Source organism: Lutra lutra, chromosome 12 (assembly GCF_902655055.1).
Source record: "Lutra lutra chromosome 12, mLutLut1.2, whole genome shotgun sequence".
In the NCBI taxonomy this organism is placed as follows: domain Eukaryota; kingdom Metazoa; phylum Chordata; class Mammalia; order Carnivora; family Mustelidae; genus Lutra; species Lutra lutra.
Genome location: NC_062289.1, coordinates 92,024,704 through 92,047,747, shown reverse-complemented (window position 1 = coordinate 92,047,747; position 23,044 = coordinate 92,024,704). Strand labels below are relative to the sequence as shown.

The 23,044-nt window shown below is 43.7% G+C and overlaps 1 protein-coding gene across 7 annotated transcripts in view; it reads right to left on the bottom strand.

Moving 5' to 3' along the window:
* SUDS3 (SDS3 homolog, SIN3A corepressor complex component) overlaps positions 1-23,044 on the bottom strand; it is a 210,080-nt gene that overhangs the window by 163,792 nt on the left and 23,244 nt on the right. For 5 of the 7 annotated variants that reach the window (XM_047698313.1, XM_047698315.1, XM_047698314.1 and 2 more), the window contains exons 11-12: positions 16,544-16,628; positions 13,686-13,771 (exon numbers count right to left, since the gene is read on the bottom strand). In XM_047698313.1, coding sequence (XP_047554269.1) covers positions 13,686-13,771; positions 16,544-16,628 — 171 coding nt within the window. Of the gene's footprint in view, positions 1-3,140; positions 3,478-10,179; positions 13,772-16,543; positions 16,629-23,044 lie in introns of those variants that run through there. The other 2 variants (XM_047698312.1, XM_047698318.1) reach the window with 2 other exon arrangements.

The window sequence follows — 23,044 nt, the reverse complement described above, 5'->3', positions numbered from 1 at the left end:
TGCCTTTGGCTTGGGTCATAATCCCAGGGTCCTGGGATCAAGCCTCACATCAGGCTCGCTGCTCAGTGGGAAGCCTACTTCTCCCTCTATTCTCCCACTCCCCCTGCTTGTGTTCCCTCTCTTGCTGTGATTCTCACTGTTAAATAAATAAAATCTTAAAAAAATTAAAAAAAAATTTTAGGACAGCTGGGTGGCTCAGTTGGTTAAGCGTCTGCCTTCAGCTCAGGTCATGATCCCAGGGTCCTGGGATGGGGTCCCATATTGGGTTCCCTGATCAGCCAGGAGCCTGCTTCTCCTTCTGCCCCACTCCGCTTTTGTTCCCTCTCTCTCTCACATGCTCTCTCAAATAAAGTCTTTTTTTTTTTTTTAAAGATTTTATTTATTTGACAGACAGAGATCACAAGTAGGCAGAGAGGCAGGCAGAGAGAGAGGTGGAAGCAGGCTCCCTGCTGAGCAGAGAGCCCGATGTGGGGCTCGATCCCAGGACCGTGAGATCATGACCCGAGCCGAAGGCAGAGGCTTAACCCACTGAGCCACCCAGGTGTCCTTCAAATAAATAAAATCTTTTAAAAAGAGATTTTTTTAAATGAAAAAGAAAAGTAAAACTCAATAGAAAGGTTAGAAGATAAAGTTAAAGGAATATCCCAGAACAGAAAGTAGAAAGACAAAGAGAAAACAAGAAACACAAGAAAAGCTGACAACTGTTATAGGAAATCTATTATCCAAGTAATGGAACCCCTGAATGCAGGAATAGAGAAAATGGAGGGGGGAAAAATCATCCTTTAGTTATCGATCACTGAATAACAAATTATCCCAAGTACTCAGCAGTTTCTAACACTTATTCTCTTACCCAGTTTCTGAGGATCAGGAATCCCTAGGAGCAGCTTAGTTGGGTGGTTCTGACTCAGGGTCTACCACGAGGTTGCAGTCAAACAGTCTGGGGGATTACAGTCTCATCTGAAGGCTAGACTGGGGCTGGAGGATTTCTTCCAAAGTGACTCACTCACGTGACTATTGGCAGAAGCCTTAGTGCCTACCTGGCTGTTGGCAGGAGGCCTCAGATCCTTGCCACGTGAGCCTCCCCATACAGCTGTACACATGGTAGCTGTCTTTCCCCAAAGCAAGTGATCCAAGAGAAAGAGCACAACCAAACAGAAGTCTCTATGTCTTTTATACTCTAATCTCCGAACTGAATTACTATTAGTTCTACTGCATGCTACTGGTCCCAGAGACCAACCCTGGTCCAATGACAACAGTGAATTGTACAGACAGTATGACTGCCAGGAGGCAAGGATCGTGGCCACCATCTTGGAGATTGGCTACTCTATCCATGAAGTGTTTGTGTGTGTGTGTGTGTGTGTGTGTGTGTGTGTGTGTTTATGTATATTTTAATTCTCAGAGTTGAAGGACATAGGTTTCCCGAATTGAAAAAGCTAACTGCTTAGCACAATGGGCCCACTATAAGGCCTATTATCATGAATTTTCAAAATACCACAGATCCTACAAGCTTCCAGAGATGTCAAAAAGTCAGATCACCAAGGATACACAAATGGGCTATGGGTACACGAAAAGTTGCTCACCGTCACCAATCACCAAGGAAATGAAAACTGAAGCCACAATGAGATATCACCTCACACCTATTAAGATTAATAATCAAAAAAATAAGAGATGACAAGTACAGGTGAACACGAGAAAAGGGAACCCTTTTGGCAACTCTTTGGCACTGTTGGTGGGAATGGAAATTGGTGTAGTCACTACGGAAAACTGTATGAAGGCTCCTTCCAAAAAATAGAACTACCATGTGATCCAGCAATTCTACTTCTGGGTATATATCCAAAGGAGATGAAGTCACTGTCTCAAAACACATCTGTACCCCCATGTTCACCACTGCATTATTCATAATGGTCAAGACATGGAAGGAACCTGAGTGCCTAGTGATGAATGAATGGATTTTTAAAAATGTGGAATACATATACACTGAAATATTATTCAGCCATAAAAAAGGAAATCTCACCATTTGCAACAATATGGATGAACCCTGATGGCAGTATGCTAAGTGAAGTAAGTCCAAGAAAGACAAATACTATAATTTCACTTATATGTGGAATCTAAAAGAAAAAAAAAATCAAACTCCTAGAAAGAGAGAATAGGTTGGTAGTTGCTAGAGGCAGGAGGGGGGTGGGGGGTGAAGGAAGAGTGGAGGTGGCCAAGGGGTATAAACTTCCTATTTTAGATAAATCCTGGGGATGTAATGGACAGTTAATAAATACTATGCTGTATACCTGAAGGATTCTAGGAGAGCAGACCTTAAAAGTTCTCACCACACACACACACACACACACACACACACACACGGTACACCTATTGAGACAATAGATAGGTTCTAACCTTATTGTGGTAATCACTTCACAATATACTAGTACGTCAAATCACTTTGTATGCCCTAAACCGACACGATGGTAAGTCAATTATAATCTCATCAAAGCTGGGGGGAAAAGATCAAAGAATAAATAATCAGAACAGCTTCCGACTTCTCCAGGACATCGGGAGGTAGACAGCAATAAACAATACCATCAAAATCTTGAAGGAAAATGATTTCCAAGCTAGAATTAAACCCTCCACAATGGAAAACACTGAAGAAGAAACAACCAGATTTTAGAAGCTGGAAAGTAAATTAAAACAAAACAAAACCTGAATCTTAAAACTGACAGTGGAGAAACCTGAGAATAATGCATTTAGCAGCACACAGAACCTCTTGAAATGAAGGTTGAGGAAGGGAGGGGTTGGCTGAAATATAAGTGCTTTGTGGGCCTTTTCAATTCCGGAAATGTATGGGCTTAAATTCTGGGAATTAAAAATGTAGTTATAGGGGCGCCTGGGTGGCTCAGTGGGTTAAAGCCTCTGCTTTCGGCTCAGGTCATGATTCCAGGGTCCTGGGATCGAGCCCCGCATCGGGCTCTCTGCTCAGCAGGGAACCTGCTTCCCTTCCTCTCTCTCTGCCTGCCTCTCTGCCTGCTTGTGATCTCTGTCTGTCAAATAAATAAATAAAATCTTTAAAAAAAAAAAAAATTTTTTTTAAAAATGTAGTTATACCAGCCAAACCATCAATGAAGTAAGAGAACAGAATGAAAGTGTTTTTAATCATGCTTGGTAAGTTAACTGCAAGACACGTTTTGCCAAAATGGGGGAGCAGAGAAAAAGGAAGACAAATGACATAAGAATGAGGAATCCAAACCCAAACAGTGACAAAGGGGAGCCCCAGGATGGTGGTGAAGGAAGACTCCAGAGGGATAGCTCTGTGCCAGACCAGGTTGCGGGGGGGGGGGGGGGGGACCATCCAGGGTGGGCAACCAGGTCAGAAGTCCCCAGGGCAGGAAGGTTTTTTCCAGGTGATGAAATCTACCTCTTGTATCTGAATGTCTTAAAGGGAATTTAAACACTTGGTGAAGGCTTTGAGGTTGAATTCCTAATAAGCACCTAGGAAACCAAGCATACAACAGAATACAAGACAATTATTAACTCCTGGGGGGAAGGCTGTCAAGGAAAAAAAAAAAAAAAAAACAATCACACTTTACAACAGGGCTCAGCTGTGACTAGAGTTTACATAGCCATACTAATGTAAACACTGAATACTGATCTAATCAAAATTAAGAAATAACTATATTGGGGGAGGAGGGGAGGATTGCCATGGTCAGAATTCAATAGAGAATGCATAGAAATTAAATATCGAGCATTAGTAATAAGCAGAGATAAAAAAGAAATAGCAAAATAATCAGCTAAAAGAGGTGCAATGTTGCTTCTCGGAGGGAAATGAGGTAGAAAATAGGAGACTACTGTATTTTGTGGCCAACTTTGCAGAATCCTTTAATTTCTAAACTACAAATGTTATTAGTTTGATTATAGAGATTAATATGTTGCACTGAGAAATAAGGAGACAACAACGGCTCATTCAATAAGCATTTAAAGTATGCCTATAGTAGGCAAATCCCTGGGGATTGGGGTGGGGAGTGGGGAGAGCAAGTCCCTGTCCACCCCCACAGGCCAGTGGGTTTCTCAAACATAGCCCGTGGGGGTGGGGGGCAGGATTTCAAATTCTTCTCTAGTGAGGCATCAGTAAGGTGTAGAACATATGCTTGGACATCTGCTTGTCTTGAATTTCAAGGTTTGCGGCTAGTGGCAGGGGTACCACTGGGGAAGGTTGCTTTGCTGTGGGCTTACCTTCAAGGCATACTGGGATAGAAGCAGGTGGGGCAGACAACTCCCGAAATAACAACGGCCCTAACGTGGGCAGCTAGCAATGGGGGATGTGTTTTCTAAAGTGCTAGAGTGACCCAGGCATGAGGGTTATTGTCTCAAGCATGAGGGTCATTGCTGTGGCTGCTTTGTTTACATGACCTCATTTAATCCTCACAACGAGTGGCTGAGGTGGCTGTCATTATCATCCCCACTTTCTAGATTAGAGCCCAGAAAGACAGGTTGCAGGACTTGCCTAAGATCACACAGCTTGAAAACCCACAGAGCTAAAATTCAAACCCAAATCTCATACCCATGCCCCTCAGCCTCAGCCTGGGTCTTTGGGTGAAGAGTTGCAAGACCTGGATTTAGTCTCTGCTCTACCATTAATCAGCAGTGTGCTCTTCGGTAAGTTGCTTCCCTTCTCTGTGTCGGTTTCCAGGTGTGGAAACGGGGGTTGGCTCAGATGACAACTAAGCATCCTTTATACTTCAGTAGTCCTATGTGAGGATGGCGGAAGCCAACAGGAAAAGGAAATGGATGAATGTGGGGCAGAGGTGAAGCTTTTTTTTCTCCAAGTCTCAACTTCCTCATTTGTTAAAATGGGAACCAAGACACACTTCACGTGGGTGTGTTGACTGTGTTAAAAAAAGGTAATGTGCGGAAAGTACTCAGCACTTGTCCAGGCCCACAGTAAGTGCTCCGTAAGGACAGCTCTGATGCATTCCTATTACTCATACACTGACAAGAGCACCACCAGGCTTGGACTCCTGAAACTTCCACTTCCGGTAAGGTCAAAGCGCCGTGTGTGCAGGAAGATGAGGTGATCAAAACAGAAGAAAGGGAGTCAAACAAAATTACTGTCTAACAGGAATGTGTGCTGTTGCCCTTTATTGGTTTTACATACGAGTTAGTTTACGAATACTTTCGGGAGCATGTAAGTGTGAAATTGGAAAGCGTCACTCCAAGACTGCCACGAGCCACCGCACTGGTGATATAAAAGGGAGAGGAGGAGGGAACGGGTGGGCCAGAGAAGGGAGAAAAGGACAGAAGCAGAAAGGGAAGGAAGGTGAACCCAAAGTGTGGAGGGACAAAAAGAGGGCTGGGGAGCAAACGGATTTTAAGGTTCAAAGCTCATTCATCCGGATTTAGAGTGGACACATTCTTACTTGACTTTTTAAAATTTGCCCCACCCTCCCCACCCCTGCTGTTACTCAAGCCACTCTCTCCATGTGCAATTCCCGTTCCCCCGCCATGGACACTGCTCAAGTCCTGCCTCAGCTTTTGGGCCAAGCCTGAATTTTACTTGCTTTCAAAAGAAATTATAAAGCACTCGTGGTTCCCGAGAATGCAGACTTTGGGTCAGCGTCGACTGCTCTGGAATGGAGCTGGGTGAACTGGAGACAAGATTCCTAATTGTAGTAAACCACGGTTTCCCAGTCTGTAAACACCAGACATGGCACAACAAATCCAGAGGGCACAACGAATAGAGCTAATGCACTCTTAGCACTTAGCAACCTGCTCTGTAAATGTCAGCAGCTATTATGCCCTCTGTCCCGCTTTCTCCAGGCCTCAAGTGTAGCCCCTGTTCCATGGCACTAGAATGACGGACAAGCATGGCTGTCCATCCTCAACGTCCCACAGGGAAGGAACCATACTTTTACATCTCTCTGAGTCCCCCAAGAGAACCCAGAATGCCATTCAATAAACGTCATGGGGATTGAATGCTAGTAACTACGTCAACCCTCAAGCTCATGATTATTTATTATTTCAAGTAGAAGATGAAACATCCCAGACAGCTGAATCCAGGTGACCAGATGATCATGGCAAGGTCCCCTGTCGTGTTTGGGATGACAGTGAAGTTCCAGGGAGGAAACTCATTCTGTGGCGGGAACCCTCTGCTCCGAGGATAATGAAACCAAGAACCACCACAAATGACCAATCCATGTGCTGAGGATTTGCTATGTCCCAAATGCTGCTTGCGAGGGCATTATCCGTATGAACTCAGCTAATTCATGGAATCAGTGACTCCATGGCAAAAGGGCAACTCTCATCCCCACTTTACAGAGAAGGAAAGGGAACAGGGCGACCAACTGTCTCAGTGTGCCTGGGTCTGAGATGCTTTCTGCGATGCAAGACGATGAAAGCTAAAACCAGAAAAGTCCCAGGCACACTGGGTTGAGTGTGCCCAAACACTGAAGCACACAGACATTAAGTAAGTACCCTGAATTAAGGGGTGGCCATGCCAGGTTTATGAATACGGGCACCCCTGTCACCTCTCTGTCTAGAGCTGGCCATATGAACTTAGGCACATCATTTACCATCTCTGGGCCTCGGCTGTTTCCAACTTCAAAATTAAGGGGTCAGACTAAATCAGCAATGGCAAATAAATAGGCTCCCTTGCCCATGGCAGACAAAGGTAATTGATTAGGTCACCCCTTCCAATCTACCAAACTTGGGCTTCAGAATCTTTCTCAACTCAACGCACTGGGCACTCCAAACCATTTGAAATCATTCTGGTCTCTCAGGATTTGGCAGATTATCATCCAAGGACAGAGAACAGACAGATGGTGGCAGCACTGACAATGGAAGGGACAGTCTTCAGGGACGGAGCAGTCCCTCAGTCCAGTCCTGTATTACATACCCCTCAAAGCACAATATGGTGAATGAGAACAGGGACTCTAGAGAAACTGGGGTCAGAACCCTGGCTTACCATTTATTAGCTGTGTGGCTTTGGACAAGTTGCTTAACTTCTCTGTTTCTTGAATCTCTCAACTATAACGTGAGGACTATAATAGTAACTACCTCAGAGGATTATTATAAGGATTCAGTAAGTTAATATGGGTAAAATGCTTAGCACATAGTAAGTGTTCTAGGCGCTAATATCAGAATCCTCAAAATCATGCTCTGGGTGGATATTATTTAACAGATAAGGAAACTGAGGTTAACAGAGATTAAGTTGCCTCAAGTCACACAGCAGCTAGTTAACTGAAACAGCAAAGCTGGATTCAAATACTGATTCCAAAGCTTTTGCTTTTGCCACACTGTCACTATGCCACATTACATCTCAGTAAAAACTCAAATACTTATCAAATAATCAATGTTGAATTATAAGTGATTCTTGACTATCTGCAGGGACTTGCCAACCTGAGGCTGTTGTCCTCCCACCTTCAGGACCTTATTCCCTGTGGGTAATGCTTTCTTAAGGAGGGTTCTGGAACACCCACACCCACTCACACCATCAGCAGGCAGACAGGTGACGCCAGCAGACGGGGGAAGCATCTGCTGAGTCTCTAGGTTCTGAGAAACAGGGGAGAGAATCTTTCAGATTCTGATTATTGGTCTTGCCATATCAGTAAAGTGAATTTTGTTATTTTATAGATCTGTATCTTTCAGAGAATTGAGCAAACACAGATTAGGGAAAATGGGTAAAGGGATTAAGTATCTAGGTACCTACACTGTATCTTATCACCCTTGCTCCCCTAGGGATTCTCCTGAACATACATATCTTTTGGTCTTAATAATCATAGTTATTCACAAAAATACCTACTCTGGTAAACACTAAAATTCCTAAAGCTAATTTATTTCTCACCATATTATTATGTCCAAAGAGAGTAAGCTGGTGCCCACGTCTCTAATGCACTCCATCTACTGTTTCCTTTTTAAAAGGAGGAAAGGTGCTCAGCTTTACCCAAGATGGATTTGTGGAAGTGGAAGAGACCAGTAATAGCTTTCATTCCCGCCCCTCTCCAAAGACCGCAAACCCTGGGTTCGGTTGTTATGCAGGTTGCTGGCTGGAGCTGAGCACACAGTGTAGAGCAGGTGACATTGAACTGGTCTGTTCGGTCATTCAGTGACTCTACCGCAGGACACGACATGAAAAGGTCCACCAACATGCAGAGAGCAGCCTGTCAGATGTAGGCTAGCCTGTTCTCCATCTACATTTTTAGAAACCAGTTCAATGGCTCCTACCCCTCCCACCTTAGAGATGACAAGAAAGGCAGGCAGGAAGAAAGTGATCCTGGGGGGTTGGGGAGGCGCGGGTAAGACACATGTTTTCCTCCAAAGGCTCTCCGTTGCTTATTAGATGAAGTCAGCTCCATCAAGACAGCACACTCTTCACATTCCAAATGGTTCCTTGGTTTTAGAACTGTGGCACTCCTGCCCATGCTGTTTCAGAAGAAAGCAGCCTCTTGGCAAGCAACCGGACTCTCTCAGTTCCATTACCAAGGGAGAAGCCCGGAGTTATGCAGCAGGGGGAAGGGTCCTAGCAAATCATAAGTGTTTTTACCTCTAAAATTTGCTCTCTGATTCTGTAAGAGGTGAGAGGAGATAAAAAAAAAAACAAACTCCGAGGGAAGGGCTGGAGAAAGGTGGAAATGCCGAATGCAATTTTAACAAAGGGGGCTGGGAACAGAATGCACGGTACAATCGTTAGGAACCCTGGCTTGGACTCTGAAAGATCTGGGACTCTGCAACTCAGTGTGTGACCTTGGAGAAATTACTGAACCATTTTCTGTGACTGAAGGAATCTGTTTCCTCCTCTGATCACTTTACAACGTTATTGGACAACATTTACCGAGCACATACTATGACTAGGCACAGTGCTGAGCTCGGAGTTTCATGGGAAAATTAAGTCAGTCTCAGAATGACTATGTTACCTAATATATCGACATTACATTAATATATTTAGAGTATTAGTACTCAGGTCATTACAAAGATTAAATGAGAGAACGCCTGAAGGGTTTAGCATAGTGTTTGACATACACAAAAAACTCATGAGAAGGCAGATATTAATATGAAGGAAAAGTTCCATTTGCCTTGGCGACAAGCACGAGAGAAACAGGGTTAACCTGAAGGGTTTTACCCTCCCTCATTTTGCCACATCGTCTGCTATCAGCTCTCAAGTCCCTGGCAAGCTCCTAGCCTCCACCAGGGACTTGGCTCTTCCAAACTACTATGGAAAGACCTAGCAGTTTAAGGTGATTAAAATACAGAAAACTTGTCAGGCTAGCCATTACTTTAGTGAGGAGTAGCAACCGGAAGGAAGTCTGCTTGGGGCTGTGGGAGCTGGCTGTCCTCTTTCCTACTCTAGGTGATGGTCCCATGGACATAGCCACTTTGAGGAAACAGGAAACTCAATTTCTTATAATTAAGATTTGATGGGGTGCCTGGGTGGCTCAGTGGGTTAAGGCCTCTGCCTTCGGCTCAGGTCATGATCCCAGGATCCTGAGATCGAGCCCCACATCAGGCTCTCTGCCCAGCGGGGAGCCTGCTTCCTCCTCTCTCTACCTGCCTCTCTGCCTACTTGTGATCTCTGTCAAATAAATAAATAAAATCTTAAAAAAAAAAAAATTGAATACTCTTCTGAACAAACGATTATGTTAATAAAAAAAAAAAAAAAGTTAAACAGTGACTGCCCTTCTCCAACATCCAAAGCACAGAGCAGCCCTTCCTGATGGGCATTGCCACACTCGGGTCGTGAGCACACCAGGTCAGTCACCTGTGGCAGCAAGCAGCCTCCTCAGTTTACCTACCAGGGAGCTGTAGAAATATCAGCTTTTTTTTTTTTTTTCTTTTTGTAAAATTGGGAGGTAGTGCTCTAGAGTACCGAATGACAACATCCTCCTCAATCACACGAGTTTACCTTAAGGTTTTTCCCATCTAAGGTCAATTTTATTGGCTCAGTTTTTAATGAGATTGTTTTATCGTCACCAACAAGGAAAGAGTACACCACATTTATGGGTCAACACTCCTAGACTGCTCTTTACAAAACTGAGAGCCTGTCTTTGACATCACTCCTTAACTTACTCTTCATAATAAGCAAATATCTAGCATATCCCTCCCCCTTTCCTGATTTCCTTTCCCCACAACTGGGGGGGGGGGGGAACCTAAAAGAAATGTCAATCATTTATCAAGTCAATGGATATAACACAGACTACATGCTGGTTTTCTCTTTGAAAGTTTATTGTTATTAAAAAAAAAAAAAACCTATACTTTTTACATTTTACATTCACCTCTCAGAACATTTAATGATACCAGTTAATGATGATATATAAAAACTCACCAGCTGCTTGAAATGGCTGCAAATTTTTACCATGTACTGATATTAAATTGCTTTGAACTCTTTGGAAAAACTGGTGTAACATTAAGTACCAAGATTTCAAATTCCCAGATTAGAAACAAGATTTTTAAGTCAGGAGGAAATTTAGTAAAAATTCAAGGCTAAAAGGAAATGTTAATGAAAAAACAAATATATTGTAAAAAATAGGATTCCCCTCCATCCCCAAAGTCAGGTTAAAAAAAAAAAAAAAGAAACAAAACGAAACCAACCCAACCCCACCCCACCCCCAATATTTCTCTTAGAAAAGTCGCCCAATCCTGAACACAGGGTCTCACACACAAACACAAGTAGCTTGATTTGCAGATCAGCCTCTGGGATCTTATACTGGACCCAGTTTGGAGTTTAAAGAAAAAAAAAATTAAGTTAGGTAGTTAGATATCCATAAACACCGGTATCCAAACAAATGAAAACATCCTGGCTTTGGTATGGCTACGGAAATCTGGAAATAGTTCAAGAGGACACTGGCTTTGGAAGAGAGGGAGTCAGAGGGTAGGGAAGGCAACACAACGCCCCCAAGCAGAGGTAAAATAAATATTGCGACATAGCCATAGCAAACACTGTGTATAATACCAACGCAGGTGCCTTGAACAAAACACAAATAGGTCTTGATCAGAATAACCCAAGTGCAATTTCTTGATCAGATTAACACCATGATGTACAGGTTCTTCATAAGAGTTGTCTAGACCAACCTTTCCCAAGTCTTATCTGCAGGAAAGTTTGAATTTGGGGATATACATGGTACCCTACGGTCTGGTGAGAAAGAAAGACCTTCTGGAATAAGAATGGCCACCTGGGGTAAAAGCCAGCCCCTTGTTAGTCCAGGAATCTCAAAATCTGTTTTTGCCCATCACAAAAGCACCTCCAACTCCTCAACAAGGGGGCTCTGCTACCCCTGGTCACCACAGAGGCCTGCCAGAGGGGCCGTACTGCTGGCTTTTCATCTCTGGAGTGATAAAATAAAAAACTCGATCTTCTGGGATTAGGAGTACAATTTACTGTGCTGTGTCTCAAGTCTATTCCCCATTGGGACGCCTGGGTGGCTCAGTTGGTTAAGCAGCTGCCTTCGGCTCAGGTCATGATCCCAGCGTCCTGGGATCGAGTCCCACATCGGGCTCCTTGTTCTGTGGGAAGCCTGCTTCTCCCTCTGCCTCTGCCTGCCACTCTGTCTGCCTGTGCTCGCTCTCTCTCTGACAAATAAATAAATAAAATCTTAAAAAAAAAAAAAAACAAAGAAAGTCTATTCCCCACTTGTGCCCATTCCCACAGTCATGATTAAAGATTGTGAGGATACTGAGGACCAGAAGGCAGTGATGTGGCCAAGGCCAGAGAAGAAGCCAAAGTGCCCATACTCTGGTCTTCCAATGAACAGTTATTTCACAAAAGCACAAATGTGCCACCAGAAAAGGAAAAAAAAAAAAAAAAAAAAAAAAGACAACTTGTTGCTTTGATGCTGAAATCTCCAGTAGTTATCAACACAAGCTTTTCCAAAAAAAAAAACCAAAAAAAAAAACCAAAAAAAAAAAACTTTGGTGTACTGCTAGGAAGCCAAGTAAGACAATCATTCAAAAAAACACAAAAACAAAAACAAACTCTGACGACCACACATACTGTAACTAAATTTCCATCACAGGGCACTAGTGGAGAATAGACAGCCGCTTGCTTTTATGGGAGGTGACACACACCACAGGGACAAAGCAAGCAACAGAGGCCCTCCCGCAGAGCGAAGGCTGTCAAGAAGAAAGGAAAGATGAAGGCCCTGTTGACTGTGGACTTGGTTCACTCCGATAATCATCATCATAGGGGCCGAGGGCAGAGAAGCACGGAACACCCAGGCAACTCTAAACTGTTAAACACGCATCATTTACCTTATTCTCTAAAGGAGACTCCAACATGGGGGTGGAGGGGGGTGCGTTATAAATTAAAACAAAAACAAATCTGTACATGCCTCTACTGAGTCAGTAAGGTTTGGTCTCTATTGAAGCCAGGACTTACAAGGTGATTTTGCTTGTCATCACAATCCCCCAACTTGCTTTTGGGTGAATATATCAAGAAATGACAAAAAGATAATCACCTGAGACCGAGGGCATGACATACCAAGATTTCCTAGGATGCATAAGGTCTACTAATTTCCCATAGAGATGCTAACCGTTGCTCTAACCCCAAATTCTTTAAATATCCTACGGTGGCAGCTATGAACCAGAAAGCCCCATCTGCCAGTGAACCATCTCTCCAAGGCTGGAAATGAGCAGCAGAAGGCAAGGAGTGTGGGGAAGGTTGTTGCCCCCAGGATTCCTTTGGTGAGTGGCAGCCGCAGCAGAGCTTCCTTTGTCTTCAGCCTGGGCCAGACCTCCTGGGAGGCTGGGGGCGCCGACAAGGTCCACAGGCTGGAAACAGTCCGTGTGCAGTAACGGCATCAGTGACAAGAGTGTGCAAGTGGAATTATAAGTGAGAGTTCACAGATAACTGATGACTGCCCAGTCAGTTTCCCCTCCCCACCTACAACAGATAACCCAGATAATTGGTTGGCACGAGGTACTTCATCTCCTTAGGGGCAGGAAACAGAAATGAATTAGAAATAAAAACTTCTGAAATGACCAGTTGCTCCAGCTTGAGCTAGAACAAATGTGTCTGCATAAACCACTTGCATTAAGTAACATTTCAAATGCGGTACCTTCAGCACATTTGGAGCCTGAGATGCCCCCTCCCCCCAACCCCATTTCCTTCAGTGCACGTAGCCACCCAGGCAAATTTTTCTGTCGCTCAGCCAGTGGAATGGATGGCATACGCCAGATGTTACACAAGGCATTTATTTCTCAGAGAAGGCTGAGAGCCAGAAGAATTAATCTCCTTCTGCTAGGACCTCTGCCCCAAGCTTCTGGGGAAACAGTGAATTGGGCTCGACAAGGGAAAGAGCTACGTGATCCACTAATCAGATTCAAAACATGAAAATGCAATGTAGAGTGTACCCCTTCCTGGTAGAAAGACCTAAAGTCAATTAAAAAAAAGATATCCCTTCAAACTCAAAGGAGGCTTAAAAAAAAAAGACAAAGTGTAAGCAAAAAAAAACCACAAAGAAATGAGTAAACCGAACTCGCAACACTCCCCAAAGCAAGAGTTCACGGTGACAGCTGGCCAGAAGAGGTCGAGGCAGGAAGGAGCAACGCAAAGACGGAAGCGCTGACACCACAGCGCCTCGCAGAATCCACAACAGCGCTCCCCAAGGCCAAGGAGCAATTCCCGGGTTAAAAACTTTCTATTTGGAAGAAAACAAAACGAAAAACCACTCCAGAAAAAAGGAAGAACACTGTAGAAAAGTCAAGCCGCTGACCTCCGGCGGATCACAAAGAGCCCGCGCTGAAGCTGGCCCAAGTAAATCCTCATCTTGGTGCTGTCACTTGTCTTCCGCACCCAGATCTGCAGGGGAGAAGGAAAGGGATGATGAGAGCAGCTAGAGCGAATACTGAGGAGCAAATCTTCCAGAGCATCGAAACATCTGCAAGCATGAGGTGCGGGCGGAACCGTGGCAACCTCCTCTCAGGCTGTACCCCGCCGCCCATCAGGAACGGTTTAGTATAGGGCAGGCGTCAGCCCCGGACCTCCCTTCTCCTTTCTTCTCTCTCCCTCACACCTCTGATTATGAAAATGGAGGGCACCGTGATCTCAGGTTCTATTTTTGCCTTGATCTTAAGGACATTCTTTTATTTGGTTTGATTACAGCACTATCGACATTCAAAATACATGCATTCATGAATATAAACTTGCAATCAAGTTTGGAAATATTTTCCTTGCCTCAAGGGACTTCCATATCATAGTCTTTCACTACTCTGGTTTCCTGGCAATTAAGTCTAATGGTCATGGCAGAAAAGGAAGGGAAAAAAATAACAAGGGGAAAAAAAAAAAGCCCATGAGTGAGCGAAGGCCCAATTAGGAGCATCAGAAGGCTAAATCAGCTTAAGACAGCCCTTCCCTTCTGACCATATCCTTTTCTCACAGATGGTGTCAGATGTCGGACATTTCACAGGGCAGATGCATTCTTGCACAGAATGGAGAATGAACTCTGGCAGCAGGGGGACTGCCAGAGCAGGGCACTTAGTAAGTGTCATCCCTGTGGCCAGGACTGGGAAGTGGGAAGCAGCCGCCTCCTCGGTCACCAGACACTGGTCACACCTCAGCTCAGTCACACCTCAGCCTTCTCATCTTCAGAACCACCCTACGATGTACCATCCTCACCCCATTTTATGGAAGACGAAGGCTGAGTCAACTTGTCCAATGTGAATTCTGGTGCCGGCTCTCAAAACCCCTTGCTTGCTCTTATCCAATAACCTGGCCCCAACTCCTCACCTGTTCCTCGTCCGTTTAATCAATGTGCCAACAGATGGGGCCAGAAGCATGATTTTTTTAAGTTCTGCATCTCACCCACATATGCAAGTAAACGTCTATAGACCTATCTGCTCCCTCCCCCATTCAATTCTCAGGTTTTAAAAGTGTGTGTTCTCAGTCTCGTTTCAATTCTTTTAATGTGATTATTTAGCAACAGAAGACTTCAAAGTCAAATACATCGGTTTAAAAATAAAGACCTCACATGAAGCTGAGCCTCTAAGGACCTCGCAGAAGCACTTTAAATTGAAAAATGACCGCAAGAAGGGCTGAAATGGGGAGTCACCAACAGCCTCAGACTCACCCAACAAATGTCCCTGGAGTCAGGTTATGCCAAGGCCAACTGGCTCCAGGGTCACTTAGGATTTGACCTGAAAAATCAGCTGGAATACTTCCAAGAAGTGAGAAATGTTTTCCCTTTACCAGAGTCACATGCCTCGGGTGCACTGAGGCCTCTCCTCTCCAGGTGACATGTCTCAGTGTCACCGTTTTCTTGTCAGACCTCCTTAACACTCTGTCATGTCAAAGGATGACAATCTTCAACAGAGAGAGAAAAAAATATAACTTGCATTTCTATTTTTCCTGAAAAATCTTGAGGTGTCACCGAGGAGGATGAGGCCAGGCACAAGGGCTCTGCTGTGAAGTCACAATAGCTCTTGCTGACAAACAGCAGGTCCCTCCATCAGATCCTGCTCTGCTCCTGACTTGGCTTGGGGTGACTCATAGACCCCAAGCCCACAGAGAAAGGACATTCATTTATCTGGAAGGCTCTTCCCTAACTTCTGAGTAAACAATCATTTTGGTAGTCACTAGTCACTAGTCACATTTGAAGGCATTTTCAATTCAGGAAGCTAGGAGAATGGAAGAGGCTTAAGTTATTTCATAATCCAGTTTCATTAGATTTACTGTGCACTGGCATGAATAAGTTACAGAGGGGAGACACATAAAAATCAATTTCTTTGCAGACATTTGTGGACTGATAACAGATCAAGCCAATCAAGCTATTAAAGTTTTAAACTTTTTTAAAACTCCGAACAATACCAATTACACACTGCTGACATTCCCCCTAACGAAGGGCCTGTCGGAGAACTCACTTGCCAGTCATCCTACCCTGGAGCATAAGCCTCTGAGCTAACTTCGGAACCAGTCACTACCCTACAGGAGAGACTCCAGGAAACCAATACCTGAGGGCCAGAGCCTGGCAGCTCACTGCTGAGAGAGAGGCACAATAGGACGTGCCAGATTGTAAAGACAGCAGACAAGGAGAAGTGTATAGCTCAGATCTAGCCAGCATGCATTTATTGAGCACTTACTGTGTGCCCACCCTGGGCCAGGTGTGTCATTAAATCCTCACAGCACAAAGCAAATCTCTTAGTACACACAAAAGCTCTTAGAGAACTAACAAAGATGGAGTTTGCTCCACAAGCGAGTTCCATGTACACGGTGATCTTACAAAGCAGCAGGATTTGAACACACAGATACCACACAGACTTGCCTTCTGTTCTTTCCTGTAGACTCCCTCAGTGGCTCCCGACTCAATTACTATACGTGGGTGGAGTTCACCAATACCACCAGGAACATACAAATCCACATTATGTTGGTAGTCAAGCAAAGTAAGGGGTTTTCAGGGATCTTTTTTGTCTCTGTGCAATTTCTGCCGGGAAGTGCTGACTGAGATCCTAACCCACATATGACACATGATTCCACTGTACGTTCTTGGTGGCACCTGCACTACAGTTTTGCTCTCACTTTTTTTTTTTTTTGCAGTACACTTTGCTCTTCTGAGGGAGTAGGGAGTTCGGCCCCTACCTCATTGGCTCCGACAGAGCTGATCACACAGCTCAGCTTCTGGTTGTCCTTTGACTCCAGATAGATGGCCTGGCTCTTGTGGTACCTGCCAAAAACATGACACAAGTTTATGTATGTGTTTAGCCACTTTATCAAGGTTAAGACTGACATGCCAAAAAAAAAAAAAAAAAAAGCCATATATCTTTAATTTATAACTCGATGAGTCTGGGGATAAGTATATATACCCGTGAAATCATTACCACAATGAACATATCCATCTGCTCCCAAAAGTCTCCTCCTGCCCTCTTCAGCAGAATTGTTTGTTGTTGTTTCTTTTGTAGAAAGAACACTATGCGTAAGAGCTATGCTCTTAACAAATTGTAAATCAATAATACAGTATTGTTAACGGCACCAGTTTTTAAAAAAAAAAAAAAAAGGGGGAAGGAAAGAAAAACACAACAAAGAATATAATTAAGAGTCTTAATTTACATTTGAGGAAGAGTGTGGATTTCAGATTTAGTTTGAAGGCCTCCATCCTTCGATTGGATCAGATGACCTCCTCACCTCCTCCTAATCTAAAGCGTATATTCCTTGGTCCCTCTGCAGTGGGAAAAAGGAGGCAGGGGAAAAGCTGGGAAGCTAACTCCATATTTACTTTTGATTTGGACTATACACCACAATTCAATCAAAAAGTAAATTACAATTTTTCAAAATAAAACTTGTTCCCGCTTTTCACCCATCCCAAAACACTGAAGAAACTTGAGTGGACAAAATAAATAGAAGGGTTTGAACAACGGATCTAGTATTTATTTTCAATATGTCCAAATTAAGTCATCCACACTAAGGTAGGCCAAATTCAAGTCTTTCTCTGGTCACTCATTTAGCAAATACTCATTCATCACTTACTGTGCAGCACTGAGGATGCTGGAGGTTGGAAGTGGACAGGGAACAGGACCACAAGGTCCCTGCGATCACACAGCTTCAAATACAGCAGCCGAGAAGAACACTGAGTATCACACCTGGGGAGCACTAACCAGGCGAGGTTCAGAGCGGCCGGGTGTGCACCGCAGGGGCTCTGATTTGGCCTGGCCAGTCGGGAGAGCTGCCTTGCATGGAGCAGACCAGACAGGCACTCCGTTTCCGCCCCAGTGGCCATCCTCTTGGTCTGTAGCACAGGATCACCTTCAACTGCTACAAGCTCAGGGATAAGGCCGAGGTTCAAAGTGAGGAAGCCAGGCCCAAAGCCCAAATGAGACAACAGCAGCTGCCACAGGATGAAGAAGCAGCTGCTGGACTGCAAGAGCTGGAAACAGGAGCTGAGCTGCTGCTGGCAGCCCTGGCAGGGGCCAGCCACAGTCAGGCAGGAACATAACCTCTGCTTCATTCTGGCTGCACAGACCCACTAACTCATGTAAATTCTACCAAAATGCATCTCCCAGCAAAGTACTGCATTTTATCATTATTTCTGTAGGGGAAAAGGCAGATTGTTTCTGCTGGTGTAATGAAATAATCTACTGCCAGGACATCACAGTAAAGAGATGTACTTCACTCCCACAATGAGCTTTTTTCCAATCTAGGTTCTAAGTACTCTTTAACCTGCTACTCAGGAGCTAAAAACTCAGGTTTCCAACTCAATTTACTTCCAGAAAACACTGTTAAAAGAAATCGAATCATAAATGCAATTAGAACAGCGAGATTGGGTTAGACTCAGCTTTAAAGTTGCTTTTGGCCAGAGATCAGTTGGTAAACTGGGTCAGGGGACTTTCATTATGCTAAATGTGTAATATCGCAAGGTCTGAAGTATACAGTGCATGAGGAAAGGCTGAATTAGTTCACAGCGTGACTCAAAAATTCCAGTTTCCCTCCCACATCTAAGCCAACTTTCTTATGTAAACACTAACATCTCGAGCGATGGTTCGAGTAAAATTACAAAGCGGGAGAACATCTGAAGTTATTCTATGGGGATTAGAGTTATTAAAGAGAAAGACACAAAGCATGCACGTAGCCTCATGTCATTCTGAAAGTATTTCCCAAATACTTTAATAAAGAAAGGTCACAGTGTGGTAAAGGAGTATGTTACTAGTTTGGAAACATGCTCAGCATACTGCTAAGCAGAGGTGGGAAATCTATGCCCATTACATTCCTGTGCTTGTAAAAAAACATATGCATGTTACGTGTGTATCACACACACACACACACACACACACACACACACAGAAAAATTTGGGTAAAGTTACGTAGTTAGATGTATAATAAAACGTGTATTACAACTTTACGGAAATAGGAAATATAAATTAGGAACAGTATTCTTTCTACTGAATGGCTTTCTTTTCTCTGAATTAAGGTATTACTCATATTAAAAACTAAGTCATGGTTCTGAAAAATACCTAAATAACAAAGAAGGGTAAAGATAAAACCTCATGTTAAAATTAACATCTTAGGGGCGCCTGGGTGGCTCAGTGGGTTGAGCCGCTGCCTTCGGCTCAGGTCATGATCCCAGGTCCTGGGTTCAAGCCCCACATCGGGCTTTCTGCTCAGCAGGGAGCCTGCTTTCTCCTCTCTCTCTGCCTGCCTCTCTGCCTACTTGTGATTTCTCTCTATCAAATAAATAAATAAAAAATCTTTAAAAAAAAAAAATTAACATCTTAGGGGCGCCTGGGTGGCTCAGTGGGTTAAGCCGCTGCCTTCGGCTCAGGTCATGATCCCAGGTCCTGGGTTCGAGCCCCACATCAGGCTTTCTGCTCAGCAGGGAGCCTGCTTCCTCCTCTCTCTCTGCCTGCCTCTCTGCTTACTTGTGATTTCTCTCTGTCAAATAAATAAATAAAATCTTTAAAAAAAAAAAAATTAACATCTTAATGTCTTCAAGGACAACAGTTAACTCTGGGAGACTAGTCAAACAATTCTCAGGAGCTGTGCTGCATTTTACTTCAGATGTGTGCAGAACCCAAACCCCAACACCTCGGGCTGACCTTAAAATGAATACAGGAAATAAACAATGAGATCTCATCTATAACCACCCGCCAACCCCAGAAGTTGTCTGGGACCTGAGCATCTGGCCACCTCCCCAGTCTGCCTGCTTTGGGGTAACCAAATGGTGGTAGCTTGAATGTCCACCATTGGTCACCATCTGCTCCAGAGGAGAGCTGGTCCGCGTGTTTCCCAAAGCACCCCACTTCCAAGCCAATGGACTCCCAGATCTTCCTGAACCAGAGTCTCACACACCACACAACAGTCTTAGGGAATACAGGTTATCCCTGGATACCAAATCTATTCAACTATCTGAATTCTCTGGAAGAAGAAAAAAAAAAATCCTCAAAAATCAGCACTCATATTTTCAAGATGAAACTAAAACGTATAGGTCAACCCTCACATACAAATTTACTCTTTAATTGCTGAAGACTAATAAAAGAGGGAGAGAGAATTTAAAATAAATTTAGACATAAAGGGGCGCCTGGGTGGCTCAGTGGATTAAGCCGCTGCCTTCGGCTCAGGTCATGATCTCAGGGTCCTGGGATCGAGTCCCGCATCGGGCTCTCTGCTCAGCAGGGTGCCTGCTTCCCCCTCTCTCTCTCTCTGCCTGCCTCTCCGTCTACTTGTGATCTCTCTCTGTCAAATAAATAAATAAAATCTTTAAAAAATATATATATAGACATAAAAACTGTTAAAAAGCACCAACAATAGAACTAAAAATGTACATTATCACTTTTGCCAATTAACCCATTTTATAAGCTGCAACTCATCTCAGATGAAAAAAAATACCTTTAAATAGCCTCAGAGAACAAGCCACAAAAATCGAACTGACTTTATTACTTTATTACTAATGGAAATCCTTACCTGGGAATCCCGACAAATGAGCTCTTAGAGCTTTGCTTCTACTATTAAACCCAATGAACTAGAATCAACAGTAGTACTATTATGGAAGAAAGCAATTTCTTAAAAGGTGGGTCAAAAAGGAGGGGGTAGGATTAATTTAATTTTGTATCCTACTGGGAATCCTGGTATCAACGTTTCATTTCCCAAAAAAACCTGAATACCATGTTAATGCTCTGAAACCTCAAGGGGTCCCAATGCCAGTTGTAAATATTCGCCATTTAACAGTCTTTGTCAGTTGAAGGCTGGAAGAAGTGGGGGGGCGGGGGAGCTTCATTCCTGATTCACATTAGCAGTCCAAGATTTAAAGTGAGGAGAGATAAACCAGTCTGCGAGCACCATCAGCTAGTTAGTTATTTTAAAATATCAGCTACTTTACTGGTACTTTCTAAGAAGGGTCATTAGTCCAAATCAAAATATGAGGAAAACTTACAGTGGGACATAAAATGCCTTAAAAGCACTACCAGACCAAGGCAAAGAGAAGATGCTTATCTTTCAAAATGAAATGTAGCTTGGTAAGTGTTCATGCCAAGATGGGAAGCCTGAATCACACTCATTTTGCTGAAGTCATTTGAAACTCAATGAAATACGTTTCGCCAGAAGTACCACTGCACACAAATACTCCATCCCACCGGAGTGAGCATAAAGTGGTTCACTTGCTCTCTCAGCCACAGGCCGTGACTGGCAAAAAAGAAGGAAGAATGAAAGCCTCCCAGCTGACAGGACACTAAGACCAAACCTCAAGTTGAGACTGGTGGGAGAGGAGGCCAGCTATGCACTGGTCAGAGCGTGGGCCAGGACCTGCATGAACACCTTCCGTATGTGGCAGGGAAGGAGAGACACACCTTCCCACAAATGTGTCATCAACTCTGACTCCCAAGGCTAAAAGGAAAACCACAGAATACAGGTGAAAACAACAGCTTCCATGCTCAACAATATGCAACTTGAAACTCACTGAAAAAGGAAAATGCTAAAGAGACCTTCTTTCAAAATTTCTGCAGCCCCTATGAGAAAGACAGCGAAATTCACTCTAAATGCTCCGGAGATCTAGCACAGCAAACGTGACCACTCTATTTACATTATGAAACACCAGGCACCAGGGATCCCTTCTTTAGAAAAACAAGAATTTTCTCCTACTGCATCTTCACCCTCAAGACAAGTCTCAAAGTCTAAAAATTAAGCCTTAGAAAGAAGATCTGAAGCAACGCAACTACAAAATGAACATCGTCTGAAATATCACACAGCTTTAAGACTCACAGATCCGTAAAAACGTTAGTGATAAATCTCATCATTTTTGAAGACGGCTCATATATGCGGGCTTGATCTTTAAAGGTTATTTGGTTTTCATTATTAGAAACATTTTTCATGTTCTTTTGCCCCCTCGGTGTGTTGCATTGTTAGAGCCTGCCACCTAGTGGTGATCTGTTCTGATAAGCAAAGTCAAGAAACACTCACAGGCCCTTTTGAAGAAAGTGAAAATAGTCAAATGAGAGGGGCAGAAGTCACTAAGATCAGGCTCACAGACAGAGGCAGGCTTCACCATCTCCGGGGTAATTAACTCAACTGTAACCGAATATTTTGGGGGGACGGATTTATTTCAGGGAAGACTAGATTTCTGAGCATTTCTACCAACTTTGGAAGGGTAATATTTTAAGGTAATAAACTAACAATCTTGGGGTTTTTCTTTTTTAACAAAGCTCAAACAATTCAAAATAACCGTTACTCTAATTCTGGAACTTTGGGTTAACATATTGAAACTCAAAAGATCATTAAAAATGATGGTGATCGGGACGCCTGGGTGGCTCAGTTGGTTAAGCAGCTGCCTTCGGCTCAGGTCATGATCCCAGCGTCCTGGGATCGAGTCCCACATCGAGCTCCTTGCTCGTCGGGGAGCCTGCTTCTCCCTCTGCTTCTGCCTGCCATTCTGTCTGCCTGTGCTCGCTCTCTCTCCCTCGCTCTGACAAATAAATAAATAAAAATCTTTAAAAAAAAAAAAAATGATGGTGATCATAAATGAGAACTACAGAGTGCACACAGTAACCGCAGATAAACAGGCACCGTACAAACAAGCAGAAATCCAGAATGCAAATGTGTCCACCATGACGTAAACTGCAGAGGGACAATGAATAAAAGAGTAGGTCAGAATTAAAGGAGCTGTGACAAGGAGGTAGGACATGGGGCTTAACACCTAGCAGAATCTGGGGGTACAGAGCAGACAGTAATGTTTGCTGAATGAGTAAGTAAATGAGTTTCTAAGTCTAACATTGCTTGACCATTTCCTTCCCAATGGAAACGCTGGTGGTCTGAAGATTTTAAAGTGTTTTTTTTTTTTTAATAAAAGATTTTTTTTTTTTTAAGATTTTTTATTTATTTGTCAGAGAGAGAGTGAGAGAGAGCGAGCACAGGCAGACAGAATGGCAGGCAGAGGCAGAGGGAGAAGCAGGCTCCCCGCCAAGCAAGGAGCCCGATATGGGACTCGATCCCAGGACGCTGGGATCATGACCTGAGCCGAAGGCAGCTGCTTAACCAACTGAGCCACCCAGGCGTCCCAATTTTAAAGTGTTTTTATTCTCAAATATTTCTGGCATATTAAAAACCTAATGTAACATACCTATATAGTCACATGCAGCTAAGAATTAAAATTTTACAAAA